Source organism: Pangasianodon hypophthalmus, chromosome 24 (assembly GCF_027358585.1).
Source record: "Pangasianodon hypophthalmus isolate fPanHyp1 chromosome 24, fPanHyp1.pri, whole genome shotgun sequence".
In the NCBI taxonomy this organism is placed as follows: Eukaryota; Metazoa; Chordata; class Actinopteri; order Siluriformes; family Pangasiidae; genus Pangasianodon; species Pangasianodon hypophthalmus.
The window spans coordinates 3,586,599-3,607,921 of record NC_069733.1 but is presented as its reverse complement, the minus strand read 5'-3'; the positions used below and the strand labels follow the sequence as shown (position 1 = coordinate 3,607,921).

The 21,323-nt window shown below is 37.6% G+C and overlaps 1 protein-coding gene across 1 annotated transcript; it reads right to left on the bottom strand.

Annotated features, from left to right (window-relative positions):
* Nucleotides 1–311: 311 nt before the first annotated feature.
* tmc2b (transmembrane channel-like 2b) lies at nt 312–16,363 on the bottom strand. The gene is made up of 20 exons (XM_026940222.3): nt 16,321–16,363; nt 16,059–16,094; nt 13,476–13,872; nt 12,673–12,816; nt 10,900–10,990; nt 10,714–10,795; nt 9,782–9,888; nt 8,600–8,698; nt 8,357–8,499; nt 8,061–8,208; nt 7,243–7,437; nt 6,811–6,990; nt 6,533–6,694; nt 6,256–6,384; nt 4,253–4,320; nt 3,909–4,148; nt 3,342–3,464; nt 3,072–3,150; nt 2,779–2,902; nt 312–1,201 (listed from the first exon to the last, which is right to left on the bottom strand). The coding sequence occupies exons 1-20, from the start codon at nt 16,361–16,363 to the stop codon at nt 1,017–1,019; spliced, it is 2,775 nt and encodes a 924-aa protein (XP_026796023.3). The 3' UTR covers nt 312–1,016.
* Between the last annotated feature and the right edge of the window lie 4,960 nt (nt 16,364–21,323).

Here is a 21,323-nt window from a genome sequence, read left to right as displayed (position 1 = left end):
TTTTGGGGATTATGTAATGTTAATAAAGATGTTTAGAGTAAAAGACCAATACTGACTTCCTCCCAATGTTTTACTGAATTTAAAGTGGCTTACAAGAATTAATGAATGAACTCATAAGCTAATATGAGCTAAAACAAGCAAACAAGAAGCATCTGAAAGCTGATTAACACTATGTATTGAGGTATGCACTATCACTGAGGTATTTCTTGACTCTGCAACACCACCATTTTCACTGCATTGAGCCGAACAGTGAAAGATAAAACAGGGCAGGGGTTTCCAGTCTTATCTGTAAAGGTCTGGCGTAGCTGTAAGTTACAGTCCAAATATACACTATGAAGAAAAACTAAAAAAAAAAAAAAAAAAGAATGGACATGACTGTGTGGTCCACAGGCTCTGTGTGAATGCTGGTGGCATCAGAGGTGCCAGAAAATACAGTATACACCACCTTTAATGTACAATAATAAGTCACAGCTTCAAGAGACTTTTTGTTATTGTTTAGTAAATTGCTTAGTTTTTTCTTCAAATGGCAGTAATAGGCTTATGCAAATGTAATACATGCCCTTCGATCATATTACTACATACACACAATTACAGTTTTGAAGTGACTTTAGCTTTAGAAGTGACTTTTAATCTATTTACTCTAAGGGCTAGTTTGGCTGCATCTATTCATATAAATTTACCTGCAGATTTCTGTAAAGCTGCTCTGTAATAATGTCTATTGTTAAAGACTACACAAATTAGATTGAATTGATATATTTTAATCAGTTCATCCTTGACTATCAGGTGTGGCTTCTGCTTTCCTCCTCCCCATAACTGGCCCTCTGAGGATAAGACTGAACATCTGAAATAAGTAGTTTTATTCTTCATTCTGCACCAGGAGACGCTCTCGCCTCTTCCCCGTCACTTAACTTCCCATTCAATAAAACTCCTCCAGGGCTTTACTAGCTACATTTGTCCCAATGCTAGTGTACACATAACACCTCTGGCTGATATTACTTTACAATGTATGTGTCTTATCACACTGGTGGAGGTCCTCGTCCGCGACCCCTAGGGCCTGGTGAGCGGGTCACAGGTGCACGGGGATTCACAGCAGCCAATGAAACGTCCTTCTGCATTTTCACGCCTTTACCATTGGTGGCTGTTCCAACTTTATCAGTGACCTTTGGAGATTTACCAGCAGGGGGTTGACGGGCAGGATTCTCTGGGATTCAAGAGGAAAAGAGATGGACAAAAGTGAATATGGCCTCAATACTAACCCCTTAATATGAACGAAGGGTCGGATGTGTAGCTAGCTGCACTACAAGCTAGAAAGAAGAACTTATATTTTAATTTTGTTGTTCAGCTGCTTTATCTATATATTTTGTTATATTTTGATACAGAAAGCGCTCACTCCATTACTCTTGGCTCAGTTTCTGAAAATACCAAGTTAAATAATTAACCTTAACAGGCATACAATAACCTATTGTGACAGCGGGCCTGCAGCTGCCACTCTTCAAACACCGTATGCTCCTCGCACAACTGCTGTCTGGGTGCTGAAAGGACAGCGCCACTTCAGCACCCCCATTGTTATGGATAACGCAGGAGCACATGGCACTACCCCTGTCTCCTGTGTGTCTGTGTTCAGCCCGTCGCAGCCTCAAGTTGCTACAGCGGTGGAGAATGCGGGCATGAACGCAGACCCAACCCTCACGCCACCCAGGGATCCGATGCTCAAGCACCTCCTGGAAACTAGCCTCCAGCAGCAAGCGGTGACCCAGAAGCTGGCACTGGGGCTCCACACAGCCACTGACGAGCTGTTGTCCTTCCACAAGCTCAACACTGCTGCCTTCCTGCACACCTTTGAGTGAGTCTACACACATGAGGGCTGGCCAAAAGAAGACTGGGCCCACATCATCGCCACATTCCTCACTGGGGAGGCGTCAACTGGCAATAAAGAGGGTGAAGCCGCCACAAACTGTCCCGCCTATGCCTCGCCATCAGATGAGGCCATGCCTACCGAGCCAGGTCCATCAGCCCACATTGAACCTACATACCCCGGATATGAATATGTGGACAATCACAACTTTTAATACTTAATCTCACTTTAATATCAATATTCCAGGTTGTAACATTACAAAATGTGGAAAAGTTCAGTGGGGGTGAATACTTATGCAAGCCACTGTGTGTATATATAGCAAAGCCATAATTGGGATATTTCATTTTTGGATAATGAATTGCAGTTCATTATGATTTGAAGATGGCATACTGTGTGTCTATGTTAAATACATTTGTGCATTGCGAGTGTACCTTTCAGGTAAATGTTGATAATGCAAATGCAGATGTGTTACTGGTCTACTAAATTGATTTTTCTGGTTCGGCCCACTTGGCATTGGACGGAGAGAATTTAAAATGGGATTTAACATCGCAGCTGCGGAGCCAGCAGCCGCCAGGGCCACGCCCCATGTCGCCCTCACCAAGATGGGACCACAGGATGATCCAGAAGCGTTTCTAGAACTGTACGAGAGCTCTGCGGTGGTGTGGGGCTGGCCCGAGGATCAGTGGGTGGCACACCTCTTGCCGCTCTTGACGGGGGAAGTCTAATCAAGAGTCTAATAAAGAGCCTCTGGGTTGTGCTAAGCCTGTCTCCTGCTTGCTCATTTCAGCCGATACAGTGAGCTTGTCATAATAACAAAAACTGCTCTATGCTTTGATATATAGTGAAGTGAAAACAGACCTAAATAACATTACCACCAGCCAAAGGAAGAATTAAATTAAGTAAACAAATATGAAGCTACTAACCTGCTTCCTCTTTAGCAGGTGGAGGTGGTATCAAAGATTTGTTGGGCAGAAGATCCTCCAAGTCTTTCATCACTTGATTAGTGCTGTCTTTATTGTTCCTCCGGTTCTTCTCCTCATCTCTTTGCTAGAGCCAAATCAGATACAAATTTGACTTTCAGACTTGGATAGATCACTATAGGATAATATAGTTTCGGTTTCAATGACTATTAATTGAGATTATGTGTTAAGTAAAAGCAGAATCCTGTGTTGGAAAGCACTATGTAACATATGATGTCGTAAAAAATGGGACACACCATTTGTATCTTCCTCTTCAGATCCATGTTGGCTTTCTGGTAGGCCTTTGAGACTGTATTCAGGTAGTAGATAGCTAACCTGTAAAACAACAGACCATAAGACATAATAACACTCAGAGTACAGAGGTTGTCTGTGTATGTTCAGGAATGCAGTTATCTTATAAAGTAAGAGCTAGAAGAGTTAAAGTTATGGAATTTAATTCATAGCTAATATACATCGTTTTCTTTAAACATTTTGACAATAGTAATAGCCCCCCAGTGAGCACTCACACCATGAGAAGTACAACAGATATGATGAGTCCTGGGTTGGACGCGTAGCTGAAGATGTTGGCCATAAATGCTGGAAGGTTCTGGATCGTCTCAATTACCACATCGTACATCTTCTGTCTCCCACTGTTCGAAGGAACAAACACAACCATCAGTAAACCATAAAGCTACTGGTATTTTTGGTTGGTTGGTTGTTTTTTCATCTACACCCATGGTTCTGAAAGTAGGGTCCAGGGCCACCCAGGGAACCATGAATCATATCCAGGAGATCCATGATTTTATTTTGTTAAAAATCACAACCATCCATTATCAGAGATATTATATTTATTATTGAGTTTTCATAGTTATTAGCCTATCTTCCTATTGAAATGAATGGATTTAATCCAAACTCTAACCAATGTTTCTGTGGAATTTTAAGTTTTGGCCAAAAGTGGTCCATATTGTCAGCTAAATGGTAATATTTGAAAATGTATACCCACTAAAAATGCTTCCTATACTTTGGGTATACATAATTACTCGCTCAAGAGGAACAAGGTGATCTGATAGTGTGTGTATGTGTATGTGAGTGACCTGAAGGGTCCACAGTCGAATGAAGGAGACATGGTCATAATGGTGTAGACAACAGGCATGAGGCTGAGGAAGAGCACGACCAGCAGGATGCCCATGTAGAAGTTGTTGGAGCGTGAAGCTTTGAACACTCTCTCATGAGGGACGTTACTGCTCATTACAGCCCAGCATTGGAAATACATGGAGGTCACGAGGCGCAGAATGTTTATACCCACCAGCCCTGGGGCATAAAATGCACCCATCCTGAAGAAAATGCACAAACACACACATATCTAAGTGCCTCAGCACACAATGATTTTTTTTTATTATTTTATTTTGTCATTTTAGAGCAAATATTGTATTCTCACCAGATCATTCCCTGGTTGAAAATGAGCCCAAGTACATTTCCACTGATATCGAACTCTGCATATGAAGGCTGCAAAACATGAATATACAAACACACAGTCTAATGAAGAGCACAATACATTAATGTAAAAGTTGCTTTGTATACTGCTCTCTCTCTCTCTCTCTCTCTCTCCCTGTAATTAAGTGCCCTGAGTAGAGTCAGGTGTCTCTGTGTTTGTCTTGTTGTTAAGTATCATCTATCATGCTAGCTGTTGCTTTCAGGGTGTCATGTTAGCAATGAATAAATGAGTTTTTGAGTGTATTATTGTGATTACTCAAGTAAACGGGACACAATCCAATCTAACTTTCTACATTCTTCATACAAATAATACAATAAATTCAAATTTGAATTATTTCGTGTTGATATTTTTCATTAAATATTATTTTGTAATAATAATAATAATAATAAATAATGCAGTCTATTAAATAAAATACAACCAATTTCTTACTTTACTAAAATAAACATGTAACTATCAAGGTAAGTGATGAAAAAAGTAATAAACCTCTATAATATTGACCACATGAAAAGCAGGTAATTAGAGATAGGCATTCATACAGTATATCAAGTGCTTCTGCATTCTGCCATTTCCAACTTCTTCTTTTGCCCTGCGAAAGGAAGGAGGTCTCAGCCTCACAAGGGCAAGAGCTATAAGAGTTAAAGAGCCAGTACCAGGATTTGTTACCAATACCTGTGGTTGATCCAATACAGATTCTTAGGGACATATCTAAGGTCTGGGAAAAGGCAGTGAGTAGAATGCCGATGCTCCAGATCCATAGTAATGGTACAAAATCAGGATGGCGTACTTTAGTTCTGTAATGATTCCCACAGTCTAAGCAAGGTGTTACTTTGACACTGAGCCCATACTCTGGCTAGACGAACTGATCAGGTGCACACGGAGGTCACAGTTTGTCTCCCTGTTAGACTTGACACATGATCCTAATTTGGTACCCTTTGCCCCAGAGTTGGTCTATAGCTATACCTTTCAGGTCTTGTGTTTAAGGCTCCACTTGACTCCTGCAACCTTGCACTTTACCTAGAAAAGAGACTCAGTACTTAGAATTTCTGACCAGCTCATTCCTCCTCTGACTACAGAAGCAGGAGATAGAAGCTTTGAAGAACTTGCCATGCCCCAATAAAAATGAGAATATGCCTCTGTGTTGTCAGAGAGACCTCTATGACATCCAGAGAGAGTTCAGTGGAGATAAGCAGCTGAAGACAAACTCCTGTCACTTTAACAAAGCCCTAAAATTTTCTAAATTAAGGAGAGTGCTTTCTAAAATGGTTTTAAAATGCAGACTCATTCCTGTTAGTCCAGTTCAGCTGGAGCATAGAGAAGTGGTATATATATATATGCTCCCTGGGATCTTTTGGTGGAGGACCAGGTGGGTTGCAGCTTAAAAATTAAAGAGAGCGTACATGGCCAGTCAAAGTTCACACCAGCTCATACATAAGCTTTTCTTTTAGAATAATAATGAACACATTACAGAGTGAAAAAATCAAGTGTTAAACAAATAGCATGATTTTATATTTTAAACTCGTAAACAATAGTCAGTAATGTATGAAGCTTTGAACATCTTGGCATCTTCTCAACCAGCTTCATGACGGAGATTCACCCAGGAAAGATTCAAGTTCCTAAATAGATCCAGCTCATCACTGCTTCTCCATCCATCTTTTTTCTGCACTTATATACTTAAATAGCTCTCTATATGGTTGGAATGAGTAGTTACTTAAATACTTATTTCACTTAATTTTTATCTCTTAATTTTACTTTCAGGTTAAAATTTTCTTCTGTTGAATGATATTGTACGAGTGCGCTTTGAAGAAACAGTGGAGTCTAGTCCATTATAACAATAGTTAATGTATGAATTATACATTGAAGTACAAGACATTATGGCCTGGAATCACAAAGCACCCAACTAAAACATTTAAAACATTAAAATCTTAGAATCATAAATAATAACTCACAAAGCCAGCCTCAAGGTCCCAGCACCAGCAGTAGTTGAGGAAACGCACAATTAAAGCTCTCATGAAGTCTCCAACCAGGATGGTCAGATACGTCACCTGAATATCTGACACCGTTAGCTTCACAAACTCCTATAGCAAATAACAGAAATAAATCTTTTAAAATCTAGATCTGCTTATTTTAAAACAACAAGTGTAATTATTTGTAGTAATATGTGAATAAATTCTGGCCTTAATGGATCACATTTGTTCAATAGTAAGAAAATGGGTTGGTACATACAATTCCGACTTCAGTCTCCCAGCATGGACCCCTGATAACATCAGCAGGAGCGATGTCTGGTGGGGGAATATTCTCTGTCACATTGTGATACAGTGTGTAGTTAGCATAATACTGGTTTAGAGCCCAGACGGTTTCATTCTTTATTAGTTTCTCCTTCTCCAGCTTTTGATGAAGCACCAAAAAGACAGTGGGAATTTTAATGTTCAAAATGGTTTTTAAACATACACTTAGTATGACTTAGAACATTATGGCATATTTGACTCTCGTATCTGTTGTACCTTCTCATTGACATCATCAATAAGGGCAAACAGGAAGGTGTAGAGGTTTCCAAGGAAAAGGGCAAAGATGCGGCCCAGCTGCCACTTCAGGGCGATCCGAGGATGATAATCCTCCAGTTCAGCGATGGTCTCAAACAAAGGTGGACACACCAAACCCAGTAGAGACATTACAATCTCCACCTGTAGGACACATCATTATTAGAAAAAAAAATTCTTGCTAATTAAGTAGAGTATATGAAATGGAGTGAAAAACTGCTGCCTATTTCAAATCAGCCATTGTTTCAAAGATCAAATAAAAACCAGTTAAAGAACAGATGAATAGATGAAGTCAGTGGGAGTGTAAAAAAATACAAGGGTAGTTAACATTATCCCTAGTCTAAAAAGCAAATATACGTACAAAACCAACCAAAAGATACATATTTTGAAAGTTACCTCATTTTTCTGATACCAAGATAACTCATTGCGATCCAGTTTAGCAAAATCTTGTGATCTTTTCACCACAAAGTAGATAAGATATCCACTCCCTCCCAGGCTGCACAGGATCAGTATGTTAGCAAGGACACGGAGAAATCTCCTCAAATGAATGTTTTCGTCCTTTAAATTCTCCTGCTCATCCACTATAGATTCCTACAGGAACATAGTTAAAGTCAGACAGGTCATCCAAGGCTCTGAAATACACTATACTGTATGGCCTAAAGTTTGTGGACACCTGACCATCACATCTATATGTGCTTGTTGAACATCTCATTCCAGATTTAGTCTCCCTTTGCTGTTATAATAACCTCCACTTTTCTGGGAAGGCTTTCCACGTGATTTTGGAGCGTGGCTGTAGCGATCTGTGTCCATTCAGACACAAGAGCATTAGTGAGGACAGGTAGTGATGTTTGGAGAGGAGGCCTGGGGTGCAGTCGGAGTTCCAGTTCATCCCAAAGGTGTGCATTGGGGTTGAGGTCAAGGCTCTGTGCAGGACACTGGAGTTCTTCCACTCCAAACTTGGCAAACCATGTCTTCATGGAGCTCGCTTTGTGCACAGGAGCATTGTCATGCTGGACCATGTTTGGGCCTCTTAGTTCCAGTGAAGGGAAATTGTAATGCTACAGCACCCAAAGACATTCTATACAACTGTGTGCTTCCAACTTTGTGGCAACAGTTTGGGGAAGAACCACATATGGTTGTGATGGTCAAGTGTCCACCATCACATTTGGCCATTTAGTTTACTAAAGGTATACATTTATGAAGTTTTGTCTGACCTTGAAGCTAGTTGTGATGGAAGCATACTTGTTGTCGGCTGTCTCTGGGTTTCCGATGAGGTAATCCCAGCTAGTGAACAGTTTCCAACAAAAGACAAAGTCACTCTCCTCTGCCCCGTCACCTCCTTCGTTGGCATTTCTTGCCATCCTATGAAAGAATGATATATTGGCCAGTGACTCAGCAAGTTTCTACAAGCAATTTAGCATGATTTAGAATTGTTGCATTACTATAAAAATGATCCCTTCTTCCCCTTCAACACAGGAAGGTGAATACCGCATGGGAAAGAAAGACTTACGTCCTTATCACCACCATCAGGCTGTAGCCAAATATTCCTATTCCAACTAGGAAATAGGACAAGGGTAGACGGAACTTAAGTAGTCCTATAGTATTCTGGTTATTATAGTAGCCATAAAAGAGAACGGAGTACTTGCAGTAACCCTTTGAAAAAGCAAACGAAAAACATTAAATCAGTATATGAATGGCCAGCCGATGTTTTTGTAGTATTTCGTTTTATTTTTCTTAATAATCTATTCCTTACTCCAAATTCAAAAAGGACTGAGAAGTCCATAGCGGTGGGCTGCTCCTCTCTAGGGACTGTTTTCCTGGCAATGGAGCCGTACGGTAAACCCATCAGAACCTCCAGAAAGAGAGCGAGATGTGACTTTACAGATTACTTCAATCACCAAATCTGTCTGAAAGAGTAGGAATAGATTCAACGGAATAGTAATATCTGTTCAAATTGTTCATCATGCCTGAATGCCTGAGTTTTTGATGGTTTTCAGTGCGTATATACCATTTGTCATGTCTTAGCTGCTATTTAACCATTTAAACTCTCAGGACCCACCAGCAGTTTCAGTCCTACATCCCACCCTCTTGTAACTAAATACATTTTCTATTGGCTGTACTGTTGTTACTAAATAATTCATACACTCCTGGGCAAAAAATGGGCCAAGCCCAAAAGGGCAAATATTAAGCTTTTAATGGTCTTAACAACAAATCATTGGTCAGACAATTAGCAAGAATTAAGCAACTTTTACTTTAACGTTTACTTTTGCTGCAGTGAACTGTTTACAGAAAAGCTAGAGGGAGATTCACTTATATAGTCTTCTTGCATGCAAAGGTCAAACTCATGATAATAAAATCATGATAATGATAAAAATGTTTGATGTACATGTCTAGGTGTACGGAAATTTCCAAAAATATCTTCCAGGATGTTTTATTTAAAAAATTTACTAAAAGATTAGTGATTATTTGGTTATCTGCCCCACCTGATACAGCCCATCAAGAGCCACAAGGCTTAAACATTTAAAGAAATCAAAGGGAAAAGCCATCCCATGCTAAGTTCCTTTATCTATTTGTTTAATTCTTGCTAATTTCTTGACCATTGATTTGTTGTTAAGATCACTAAAAGCTTAATATTTTGCCATTTTGGGATTGGCCCATTTTTTTTTTCCCCAGTAGTGTAGTAGTACTCAATAACGTGGATTAGGATGAAAACTGAAAAAAAAATTGTGGGAGGCTAAGTACACAAATTTGCCAAAAATGTTACATATTTTACTAAATTAGTGAAGAAAATCTTTTCAATATTCAATAATGGTAGCAATGCTATTTGGATAAATCACACCCCACTCTATACTTCTGTTCTGATATCATTTTCAAGCTAGTCTAAAAAAAAGTATATGAATCCTTTGTTTCAAAATATCATGAATTGCAAGTTTACCTCCGGAATGACAACAAGACCAAACATGAGGCCAAAGAGAACGAGGTTGAGGCCATACATCCACCTGAGGAAGATGAAGTAGGAGGCTACAGATGACCCAAAGTGACCTTAGAAAAAGCAGACCAAGTCAGGAAATCTGAAACAAGCAGGAAATCTAAAACAAGCCAGGAAATCGGATACAGTGGATATAAGAAGTCTGCACACCCCTGCTAAAATGGCCGGTTTTTGTGATGTAAAAAAATGAAACCAAGATAAATCATGTCAGAACTTTTTCCACCCTCTATGTGAAATTACAACGTATAAAAATTAAGAGAAAAACAGTCAGAAACATTTTAAGGAAAAATACGAAAAATAAAAAACTTACAATAACCTAGTTGCATAAGGTCATTGTCATGCTAAAAGGGGAAATTGCTTTTCATCTTCAGGTTGCTTAGCAAACACCTGAAGGTTTTGCACTAAAATCGACTGGTATTTATAAATATTCATGATTCCCTCCACCTTGATAAAAGCCCCAGTTCTGGCTGAAGAAAAGGAGCCCTAAAGCTGATGCTGCCACCACCATGCTTCACCATGGGTATGGTGTTCTTTTGGTGATTTTTTTTTTTTTGCAACAAACATACCTTTTGTAATTATGGAATTATTATACCTTTTGGAATTGGCTACATCCCCAATTATACAAGGGTGTGCACACTTATGCAACAAGGTTATAAGTTTTTTATTTTGACTATTTTTCCCCAAAATGTTCCTGATTGTTTTTCACTTCATTTTTATACATTGTAGTCTCACATTGAGGGTGGGAAAAGTTCTGACATTTATCTTGGTTTTATTTTTTGCACCACAAAAACCTGCCATTTTAACAGGGGTGTGTAGACTTTTTATATCCACTGTATGTATCAAGTAGGTATAAATGTAGAGACTCAGCCAAAACCAACTTTCTACTTCTTTGATTTTCCTCTCCCATGGAATGCATGCTGTCTTAAAGTTATCAAAGTCACGATTGAACTTGATCAATTTCTGGAAATATAAAAAAGAAAAAAATATCACAATGCATTTAGTCATTATATGTTTTCTATGGATTCTTACAGACCACAATGATCTGTTAAAAGAAGATTGCATACCTTGGTCATCATGACTTTGAAGGCATAGAGCTTCCTCCCTTTTCCTTTGCCCAAAGCACCTTCAAACTTTTCTACAAATTCTTGTGCCTCCCTAGACAAACAAGACAGACAAACAAGATATTCTTCCTACAATAATGGGAATCTTATATTAAAATGTAGACCTTCGGGGAAAAAAAAGTCCCTCAGAAATCCCCAAATTTTCCTTTTTTGGATTCTTAGGTTCTGCATTAAAAAAGAAAAAGGTCACTGATTCAACAAACTTGGTTGACTGGGAGGTTGAATCTTTTGCACACTTGAATCTGACGAACAAGGCATTCTTGGATAGGAATAATTTTACATTGCCCTGATGCAGTGGTAACCACTTTCCTTATATGCACTAATGTTACAATACTAGCTTTAATTAATGATGTGCTATGACTAAATTGATATTTGTACTGTTCTTAGTCATGAATGCTTTTAGTAAGTACAGCAACAGTCACCCAGTTAACATCTCTGAGCTAAAACTAAAGTTGTGCTACACACAGGTGGGGCAAGGTTTCTTCTGTTGTTCCTTCTAAAACTTCCTTAGAAAATAACATTCAGATCTTTCATAAGGCGTCATTACATGCAGTTAGCGGCCCATGTCATCATCTCTGTGGAGTAAACACACACGTTGACACCTGTTCATGAATATCACATTCCACCCGCTACTAGTTTCCAACGTAACCCAAGACACCGGCCAATTAATTACCTCCTGGATTGATGATATGCGTGGATCATGACAAGACACATTAAATACACAACAAAAGAAAGACAATATCTTTAGTAATAAAATGTGGGACTCAAAAACTGTGGCACTCATATGCCTTTACTAACAATGATAAATATTAAGCTAATACTGTAGTGCACATTTGGGTTTGCTATTATTGTATGATTTTTCAAAAGTTTTCAAATTTTAAAACCTTTACGCTATACACCAGAGGAGGCAAGCTAGTAGAATACAGCAAATATGTTCACTGTCAGAGAAAAGAGCAAAGTATATTAACTAGCACTCATGAAAATGTCCAGAAACTGGCCAACCAGCTATCCAACAATTTCTGCCAGGTACACTATGATCACTGTATGATAAGTCCAGACAGACGGTAATAATCTTGTCAGCCAACCCCTAAGAGTTAACTTCTGCCAGGTTCTGAAATAGTCATCTGAAAAGAATTAGTAAAACCAACCAAGATGCCTCATCATCTAGCCAAGCTGGTAGATCACCAGGAATTCCTTCCAGGTACCAGGTCAATTAAAAGACTCCTTTGCTACGTTGCCACCCTTTTTGTCTAGGGATCAATTTCTCTACCAGTCAGGTACTCAGCGAAATACAAACCCCTGAAGCCCAGCTGCCAGCACAGGCTATCAATGTTCTCTTGGACAGTGTTTGATTCTACTACCTCTGAACTTGTCTAAACTATCATCATCTATTCTGCTTCAAGATTGCCAGGGGCAGTCTGAGGTAATGGTTCACCACAAGGCCATAGTATAAAGGATTCAAGAGGACTTTATCAAACTTGTTCAGATAGTTTTAGTTTCTACTACTTAATTTTAGAATTTGGTGAAAATCACAACAATACAGCCAAAGTGATGCAATGTGGCATCAATTCTGTTAAATTCATGGAAGATTTTTGCATGGAAGAGGTGAATTTAAATACAAGCAAAATCTGGACCATCCAAGAACTGCTAAGATAGCAGCAGAGCATACTGATGGCCCAGACAGCCATTTAGTTGTACAAGAAGAGGCTATATTACTTCAAAATCCCGAGTCTTCTTTTCATCCGCCATGGTTTGTTTCGGAGTGTGGCAATAAGTTTCTTCTTTTCTTCGACCTCCTCTTTTAGCCGAGCCATTTCTCCTTCTGATAGGGACTCAACATCTGACTCGCCAGAAGATGAGCTGCCAGAGAGGGACATCAAGTATCACAATATAGTATGATGATAGTCTTCTAGTTCAGTACTTTTGAAATATAGAGGAAGGAGAATAAAAGAAATTGACAAAACCTTAGATAAAACTGTCACATTGTGGTTCTGAAAAAGTATTTGATGGCGTCTGAGGATGCTTCTGTACACTTCAGAATTTATCCTGCTGCCCTTGTTGGCAATTAGTCACTACAGATTTCTATTCAAACTGGCAGCCATACATGTACAAGCCAGGACACTACCGCTGCCATGTTTCACACATAAAGATGTATGCTTTAGGTCCTGTCCTTTTCTCTGTTGTCCACTAAATGATAGAATTCTGTATGAAGAGTCTGTATATGGTCTATATAGGCCCCAACCAATAAAGATGCAAATATCATGGAATTAAAATTTTTTAATTTTATTCTTCAATTGATTGATTGCAATTCCTGACGAATGTAAGATTTGGGAATTTTAGGAAAAATCACCTTGTTTAACCTTGCTTATGTGCGCTCGAAAAAAGTACCTAACCCAAACTTTCCCCAATGTTAGTTTAATATTCTAACAACCCATCATTCCTTGCAATGCTTGTAAGACTTGTACATTTTTTGAACTGAAATATTAAAAGCTAGAAAGAAAGCCTATAGAATACTCTACCCGCTACCATCTCCTTTTTTCTTTTTGTCATCCCCCTTTTCCTTCCCATCTTTACTTGCTCCTTTTCCGGTCTTCTCTTTATTGTTCTCTTCCTCTTTTTCCTTCTTGCTTGCTCCTTTTCCTTTCTTCTTGCTCCCTTTATCCTCTTCACTGTCCACATCCGAGTCCCGGACTGTGGCGTTGGTCTTCTTTCTGTTGGTTGCTTTCCTCCGACCGCGAGGTTTCTCGCTCTCATTGTCCTCGGAATTGTCATCTTTCTTCCTTCTGCCTCTTCTTTGGCGAGGAGCTTCATCTTCCTCTTCCTCATCATCATCATCACTGTCTGCTGGTTTTGCTTTTGTTCTGCGAGCAGCAGGTCTGGGTCTTCTTGCACTTCTTGGTCTCCTGTTGGTGTCCTCTGAAGAACAGGTTAGACATTGCACTGTACTTTTTCATATTGCATATTGAATACCACATTTTTTCACAACTTTGCACAAACAAAAATGCACTAATTTACTTATGTAAAACATATAAATGTAAAAAAAAGGCTTTTTTATTTCTTTAATTATTAAGTTAAGACTTGCATAATTTTATCAAACTATATTTAGTTACTGCTAAATATTATAAACTATATTTATCAGTAGGGCTGTAGGGACAATAATGTATACGTAACACATATAGCACCATACTTAATGTGCTGGTCATTTAGAAATGACAGGATTTGTCACAGTCGTATCATTGAAAGAAGAAAAAAAACGTCCTCATTAATTAACTCATTCATTTTCTTTATTTAATCTAAATCTAAATTTATTTAAGCTAAATCCGCTTTTAAAAAAGTCTCAATTTTAACTTGTCCCCCGGAATTATTATCACTCTTCAGAAAATGAGTAAAAATGACTGTGTATAGAGTTATTAAACACAATCATTCAAATTTTCCACTCATATAGGAACAGGAAGAAAGTCTATTTTGTTCTGGTTCTTCATGACCTCTTGTAAATATTGGTGGCTTCATGAATTCTGCTACGTACCAGGATATTTCAGTGCAAACCCCTTTTCTTGAATACAAAACAATTCATAAATGCAAACAACGGATGCAACGTTATGTATGTTTAATAATGAGTGTTAGCTGCTTAAAAATACACTGTGGGGTCCGAAAGTCTGAGACCACACTGAAAATCTTTTTCCCAGATTCAAGATTTTGCACTATTTCTAGGTTCCTGTTTAAATGTAAGCGAATGTGTGATATTGACCATGTTAAGAGCTTTGTACAAAAGGTCAGATTTTCCTCATGTTTAATCTCTTCTATTGAGGCATGTGTTCAGACGACACGCCGATGGATTTGATCTAAAATGGAGCATAAGGTTTTAAACTTGTGGAGACCGTGCCAGCTCGAGCGCACACTCTCATTAAAGCAAAAAGGGGTACAAACCAAATACTAAGAAACTCTGAAATTCATTTAAATATTTCAAAGATTCTACTTTTCACTTAAGTTCTTGTCCATTAATATAATTTGTAATGAAAATTGTTGTAATAAATTAGGAAAGAATGCAAAATAGAAGCCTTTTCATTAATGCTATCAGACTTTTGGACCCCACTGTGTATATATATATATATATATATATATATATATATATATATACAGTACTGTGCAAAAGTCTTATATATATATATGTATGCAAAAGTGTATATATATATATATATATATATATATATATATATATATATATATATATATATATATATATACAGTACTGTGCAAAAGTCTTAGGCACATGCAAAGAAATGCTGTAGAGCAAAGATGCCTTCAGAAATAATGAAATTAAATGTTTCTACATTAAAAAATACTATAAAGAGCAGTAAACAGTAATAAATGAAACAATGTCAATATTTGGTGTGACGATCTTTCGCTTTTTTTTTAAAAATTTAGTAGTCTCAGGTGCAGTGTGTGCAGTTTTATAAGGAAATGAGCTGTAAGTGTTACTGAGCATCTTGCAGAAGCAGCCACAGTTCTTCTGGAGACTTTGACTGTCGACTCGCTTCTTATTTTTGCAGCGAAACCCAGCAGCCTTCATTCTGTTTTTTTGTCGGAAAAGTGTCTCTTACGTAATATTCTGTTTTCTTTACTGAAATACAAACATTTTTCTCTAATATTTAATTTTGTGCTGGAAAACTAATGTTTGGAATCTAAAATGTTTTTGTACTGAATCAATAATGTAGAATTCATAAAATACAAATCTATAACAAAGTTTGTATTTTAAAAAAAATTGGGTGTCTAAGACTTTTGCACATTACTGTATATATATATATATATATATATATATATATATATATATATATATATATATATATATATATATTAGTATTTGCTAAATTGTGAGAATAGTAGGTTTGATTTTTAGAACATCTGAATTACTGCATTTGACTTTTTAGAATACTGTAAATATTTCTGTTAGGAAGTAAAGCTTAACTCAACTGTACATGCTGTAGCACTCAGCAACATGAAATGTGTAAACGTGAATAAAATCCTTATTTAAATGACAGAGAGCGAGATTTAAATTCTGAAAGTCATTTTAAATGTTCAATCTATTGCTTTACATGACTTACCATCACTGTCTAACTCAGCATCTATCTCAATTCCAACTATAACACACAAACACAAAATGGTAAATATATTAATAATGTTCCTGTTCAAATCTAAAGAATGGATATATTTTGTTCAATAAGCAACTGAGTAACACATGTATGCATATGTGTACAAAAAAGTAGTAAGAAAACAATTAATTTTTCAATAAAATAGAAAAACCCTCAACACAACTAACAAAAAATGTACAAGCAAAATGTATATTAATTCTGCTGTTCCTCTCACCATCATCCAGAGTTGCGGTGATGCCAGTTTTGGGGCGCGGCATTTCCACTGTCTGTGCGTGTGATTTTAGTGTTCGGTCATTATTGTAACCTGCAGTATTCTGCTAGTGAAGGCATGTGACACAGAGGATACAGTTGAGTGGCACTTGGCTCTCAGTATGTGGCAGGTGCATCCCTCCAAAGCCCAAGCATCAGATGTCCCCTTGGATACGGCAAACGATATCACTCCGGAAATTGGCATCAAAATGCCTAGCGGCCAGAGGAGAAATCTCAAGAGGAGGACGGACAAAAGACAGCGTAAAATGACCTGGTCCTAACCTGCATCTTCAATTAATCAGCACACGGTCCTCAGACCTATTGACCGTAGATAACACTGAAAATATTGTCTACTTCAGGAGAAGTAAGATCTGCGGACCATGCTGAAAATATTGCAGTCACGATTTCAAGTACGTTCCAAATTCATTCATTCGAAAATGAATTTTAGAATATTTAAAAAGGCTTTTTTTGAAAGGATTTGATAAGATCTGAGGTAAGACCTAAAGAAAGTAACTAATGTAATATAGATTAAATGCACACCAACACTAAAGACAGGATAATCATTTCACGTCCCAACAAAAAAGAATTTTAATGGTATGTGGGGTTCATTTTAATTCAAGTATTTAAAAAAACCATCACACCACTCTCTTGTTTTTGTTTAGGACCTGTAAAGGAATTAGCTGGGTTTTTTTTTTAAATGTCTTTTTAATTAGTCAAACACATGTCTGCTTATGCGGACCTGATGAATAATTCAGGTGGGAATCGGACACCAAGGCACAACCTGTACAGCCATTAAAACCTTCTCCTTCCTAGAATTATGGCTCTGTTACGTTGGCCTTCACATGTTCGTTTTGCTAGCCTTTATTTTTTTCTTTTTTTTTTTTAAACCGTTAGGGCCTCTTGTGTCTTTTCTAATGTAGATGAGTCCGTGATGTAATGCAGATGAGTCTAATGAAATGCACTTTTAACAGAGGATTCAGGACACAGACAAATACGGGGAATTAATTCTCTGTCACAAAATGCATTACTCGCTGCTTGACCCATCCTGATGCCCTACTTCTGGTTGGAGTTCTCATCGGTTGAGTTCGCTCGCTGCTGCTGGGGGTGGCCCCATATGGACGGCCTGAAGAACTGTTTGGATTGCTGGGGATGGTGCCACCTGGGGGCTGTGGAGATGGCTTGGGGATCACATATTAGGAGCTGTACTGTAATGGCCTGGGACTGCGATTGCTGTAGTGGCTTTGTGGCTGCGGTTGCCACGAACACCTTCGTACTCAGGACTCCATCAGTGGACAGTGGATAGATTTTAACCAACCGGACTTCTTGCAAAAACTGCAATGAATTTATTGGTTGCACAATTGCACTATTTGTCCATATAGTACACAATAACAGAAGGGATTTATTTATAATTGCACTATCCATTGCACCCAGATGAGGATGGGTTCCCTTTTGAGCCTGGTTCCTCTCAAGGTTTCTTTCTCATATCATCTCAGGGAGATTTTCCTCGCCACCGTCGCCTCTGGCTTGCTCATTAGGAATAAATTCACATATTTACAATATATTTTTTGTGAATCCATTCATTTCTGTAAAGCTGCTTTGTGACAATGTGCATTGTTAAAAGCGCTATACAAATAAAATTGAATTGAATTGAATTACGTTCCTGAAAAAAAAAACACCCTGCTGCACTTTGTCCACTGAGTTTAAAAAATTTCATTGGTCAGTATATATTTGTACAGACAGCCTACGTTTGTGTGTATGCATATATTTGTGTATATATGCTTATGTCTCCTTATAGGTGTATATTTTTAGCAGCTGAACAGAGTAGTAGGGCCTGGGTGTCCAGCCTGTCTGTAGCTGTCTGTAGGGGTGTGTACCAGGGTTTGGCATCCATAGGGAACTGCACAGCAACCAGGGGCAGAACTTTGAGGTGCAGAAGGTGGAAGTATGACCTCAGTCCAGGGTGCAAGAGTCTTGGTTTTTTCACCCTTCCCACTGGAATGGCCAATCCTCTAAGCTGGCCAGTGAATGAATGATCCCTCTCTGGTTGTGGGAAAGCTGATGGATGTGGTTCAAATGGTCTTATATCAGGACTGCATTTCATCATATCTGGAAGACCAGAAAAGAGCAGAACAATGCTCTCGAGCAACACCAGAGCCTCCAGAGCGCCCCAAAGTTACTCAGGATGATCGCTGTCCCTCAGCAAGGTGTCCATGGATTTTTTTTTTTTTTCAGCTTGTTATGTCTGACCAATCTATCTTTCAGTGCATTCATCACAGTAGTACAGTTTTGGGTATGCTACTGGAAGACAGATTGAAGATTAAGGCTGATAAGTGTGAATGCATGTATTCATGTAAGGTTCAAGGTTCGAGAAGTTCTGAAGTGGCTTGAGCCTCTGACCAACAGGTTAACAACATCAGTTAACAATCATTTCAGAAAAAAGGAAAAGGTGTTCCAGATGACTTTTATGACACTTTTTTAAGAATTTGAAGGCAGAATTTAATGCATTATACTTCTTGGCAAAAGAAATCCTATAATTCAACAAGCAAGAGTTTCTTCAGTGTTGGAAAATATGCTGGATGATTGTGCTATGAATTAAGCAAAAAAAAAGAAGGGTGTCATAACAGACTTGGAGTCTTGAACAGAGGGCTGTCAATCAAATATTTCCATTACAAATCAGGACCATGTCCCAGACAAATGGTCAGATTTGTCTGATCACCAAATTGAGCTTTACTGGATATTTATTATGGCACTCTCCGAGTCAATACATGCCTAATAACATAATTAAAAAGATAAATGACATCACCTTTATCAAGAATTAATTAAAGGCTTTTATTCAAGTGTAATGGTTTGTGAATTAAAACAATTCATTGTTCAATTTATTGCTTAGTGGTTTAGTCATGCTTTTAGATTGTAAATGGATTCTTGTGCAGCCTCAATCTAAGTCAGCTCCTTGTTAACTGTGGCTTTCCTAAGTGAACGAATAAAGAAAAAATCTCACATGTCTCAGATTAATAGTTAATGGTATCTGCCCATGCATTTTGCATGAGTGTCTGCAATGTTAATGAAATGTATGCACCAAGTCTCTGAGGAATAAATGGCAAGATTGCGTAAAATTAACCCATGCCTGTTGACAGTCAACTATGTTCGTATTTTAGAGCTCTTCAAGCATATGTGGAAACCATGTAATTACCAAAGGAATAAAAAAAATCAATACACGCACTGGATAATCAGTACTGTAAATGGGACATGATGCCAGGGCAAATGGCGTAGTCAAGGCCATCAGACGATTCATGAACCACATATATCTGTGCTGGCAAATCTCTAGCAGTGGAGAAAAGGATCTATCTATGGGACACAGTACACCAGCACAGATAACAGTAGATTTGAGAATACAGCGAGGGGGGCATCTGAAACTCCAGCAGTGTATATTTGAAAAGCATGGAAACAATGCGCACAATGTACCTCAGGTTCATTCTGTTTCCAGCATTCAGATACCGCTCTCTATACGCCTTGAATAAACTTTACCAGACCTGGAAACTAGATATGCTTATTACATTGAACGATTTAAAAAAAAATTTCATCAACCTAGATGTATTTTTTTTTTTTTTTTGGAAATGTGTGTCTTATTAGAACATGTAATGATTCCATTTAATTTATATTCAAGTATTATTTTTTAACTTGTGGTGTTTTGTTGAAAATTCCACTTGAGATCTTTTTAAGATCTTTTTAAGATAACTGGGGTTATTTATTATTATTATTATTATTTTTTAACGGATATATCAGGAACTGGAATACACTAATATGTGTTTATAGATTACAAATCTGTTATAGGAGTTTAGAGTTTGGTGATGACAGATTAGATACTTATCACGAAAACAATTATGTACTGAAACCTAATTGATGATTTTGAAACTTAATGAACTCAGGGTAAAATTTAAAAAAAAAAGTAAATAATTAAATGAATAAAATAACGTAATTAATAATAAATAATAATTTAAACAAAATTATTAGGCCTTTGGATTTTTTATACCAGTTGCATTCATAGGTGAGACAGTGTAAATTCTGAAAATAATAATATAATCCTTGGATGCAGTATTTTTTTTCCCAAATCTAACAGAACTGAATACTCTTAAAAGTTAACGGCAGTATTTTCAGGACATTTTACTTGTTTTTCATGAACACTGTCACCTCGTTAGGGATCTAGATCTCCATCCTGATTTCTGTAAAGCTGCTTTGTGACAATGTCTATTGTTAATCATGATATAATAATAATAATAATAATAATAATAATAATCATCATCATCATCATGTTATATAAAAACATTCACATACAAACCAAGACCTCAATATATTGTGGCCGTATTTTAATTTATTTGATCACACAGCTTCATAACTGTCAAGAAGAAATATAATGCAGCTACTAGGTCTGTAGACAGAGAGCTATATTCTGGTGTAGGCACGTCTGAGATCAGACAGGTGAAACTTGACTAACGATGTGGAGACAATGAGGCATAGAGTGCAGAGGTAAGCCAAGACCTCAATCTGTCACTCACCATGAAGGTCTGATAAAGTATTGTTAGTCTGAGATCAAACACAGCTGAGCTACTCTGTCCATAATGACAAATAAATATCAGGTTAGACTGAAAAAGTATCAGGTCAGTTTGTTCAACAGGTATAATTAAAACAACAAAGCACCCAAAAGAGCGATGAACGTTTACAATATTATAAGAGTATTACATAATGCTGGACGCAATAATGATACTTTTGAAAAGTGCTTAAGATTCCAGGAAGCCTGCGTGCCAATTTATATGAAATGGTTTTACTTAAAAAAAACAAAAAAACAACCCATTGCTGTCACTAAAGCTTCCTGAGCTTCTGTTTATCTGTTTATTTCCTAATATATATCCTTCATATATATATATATATATATATATATATATATATATATATATGTGTATACTGTTTGTC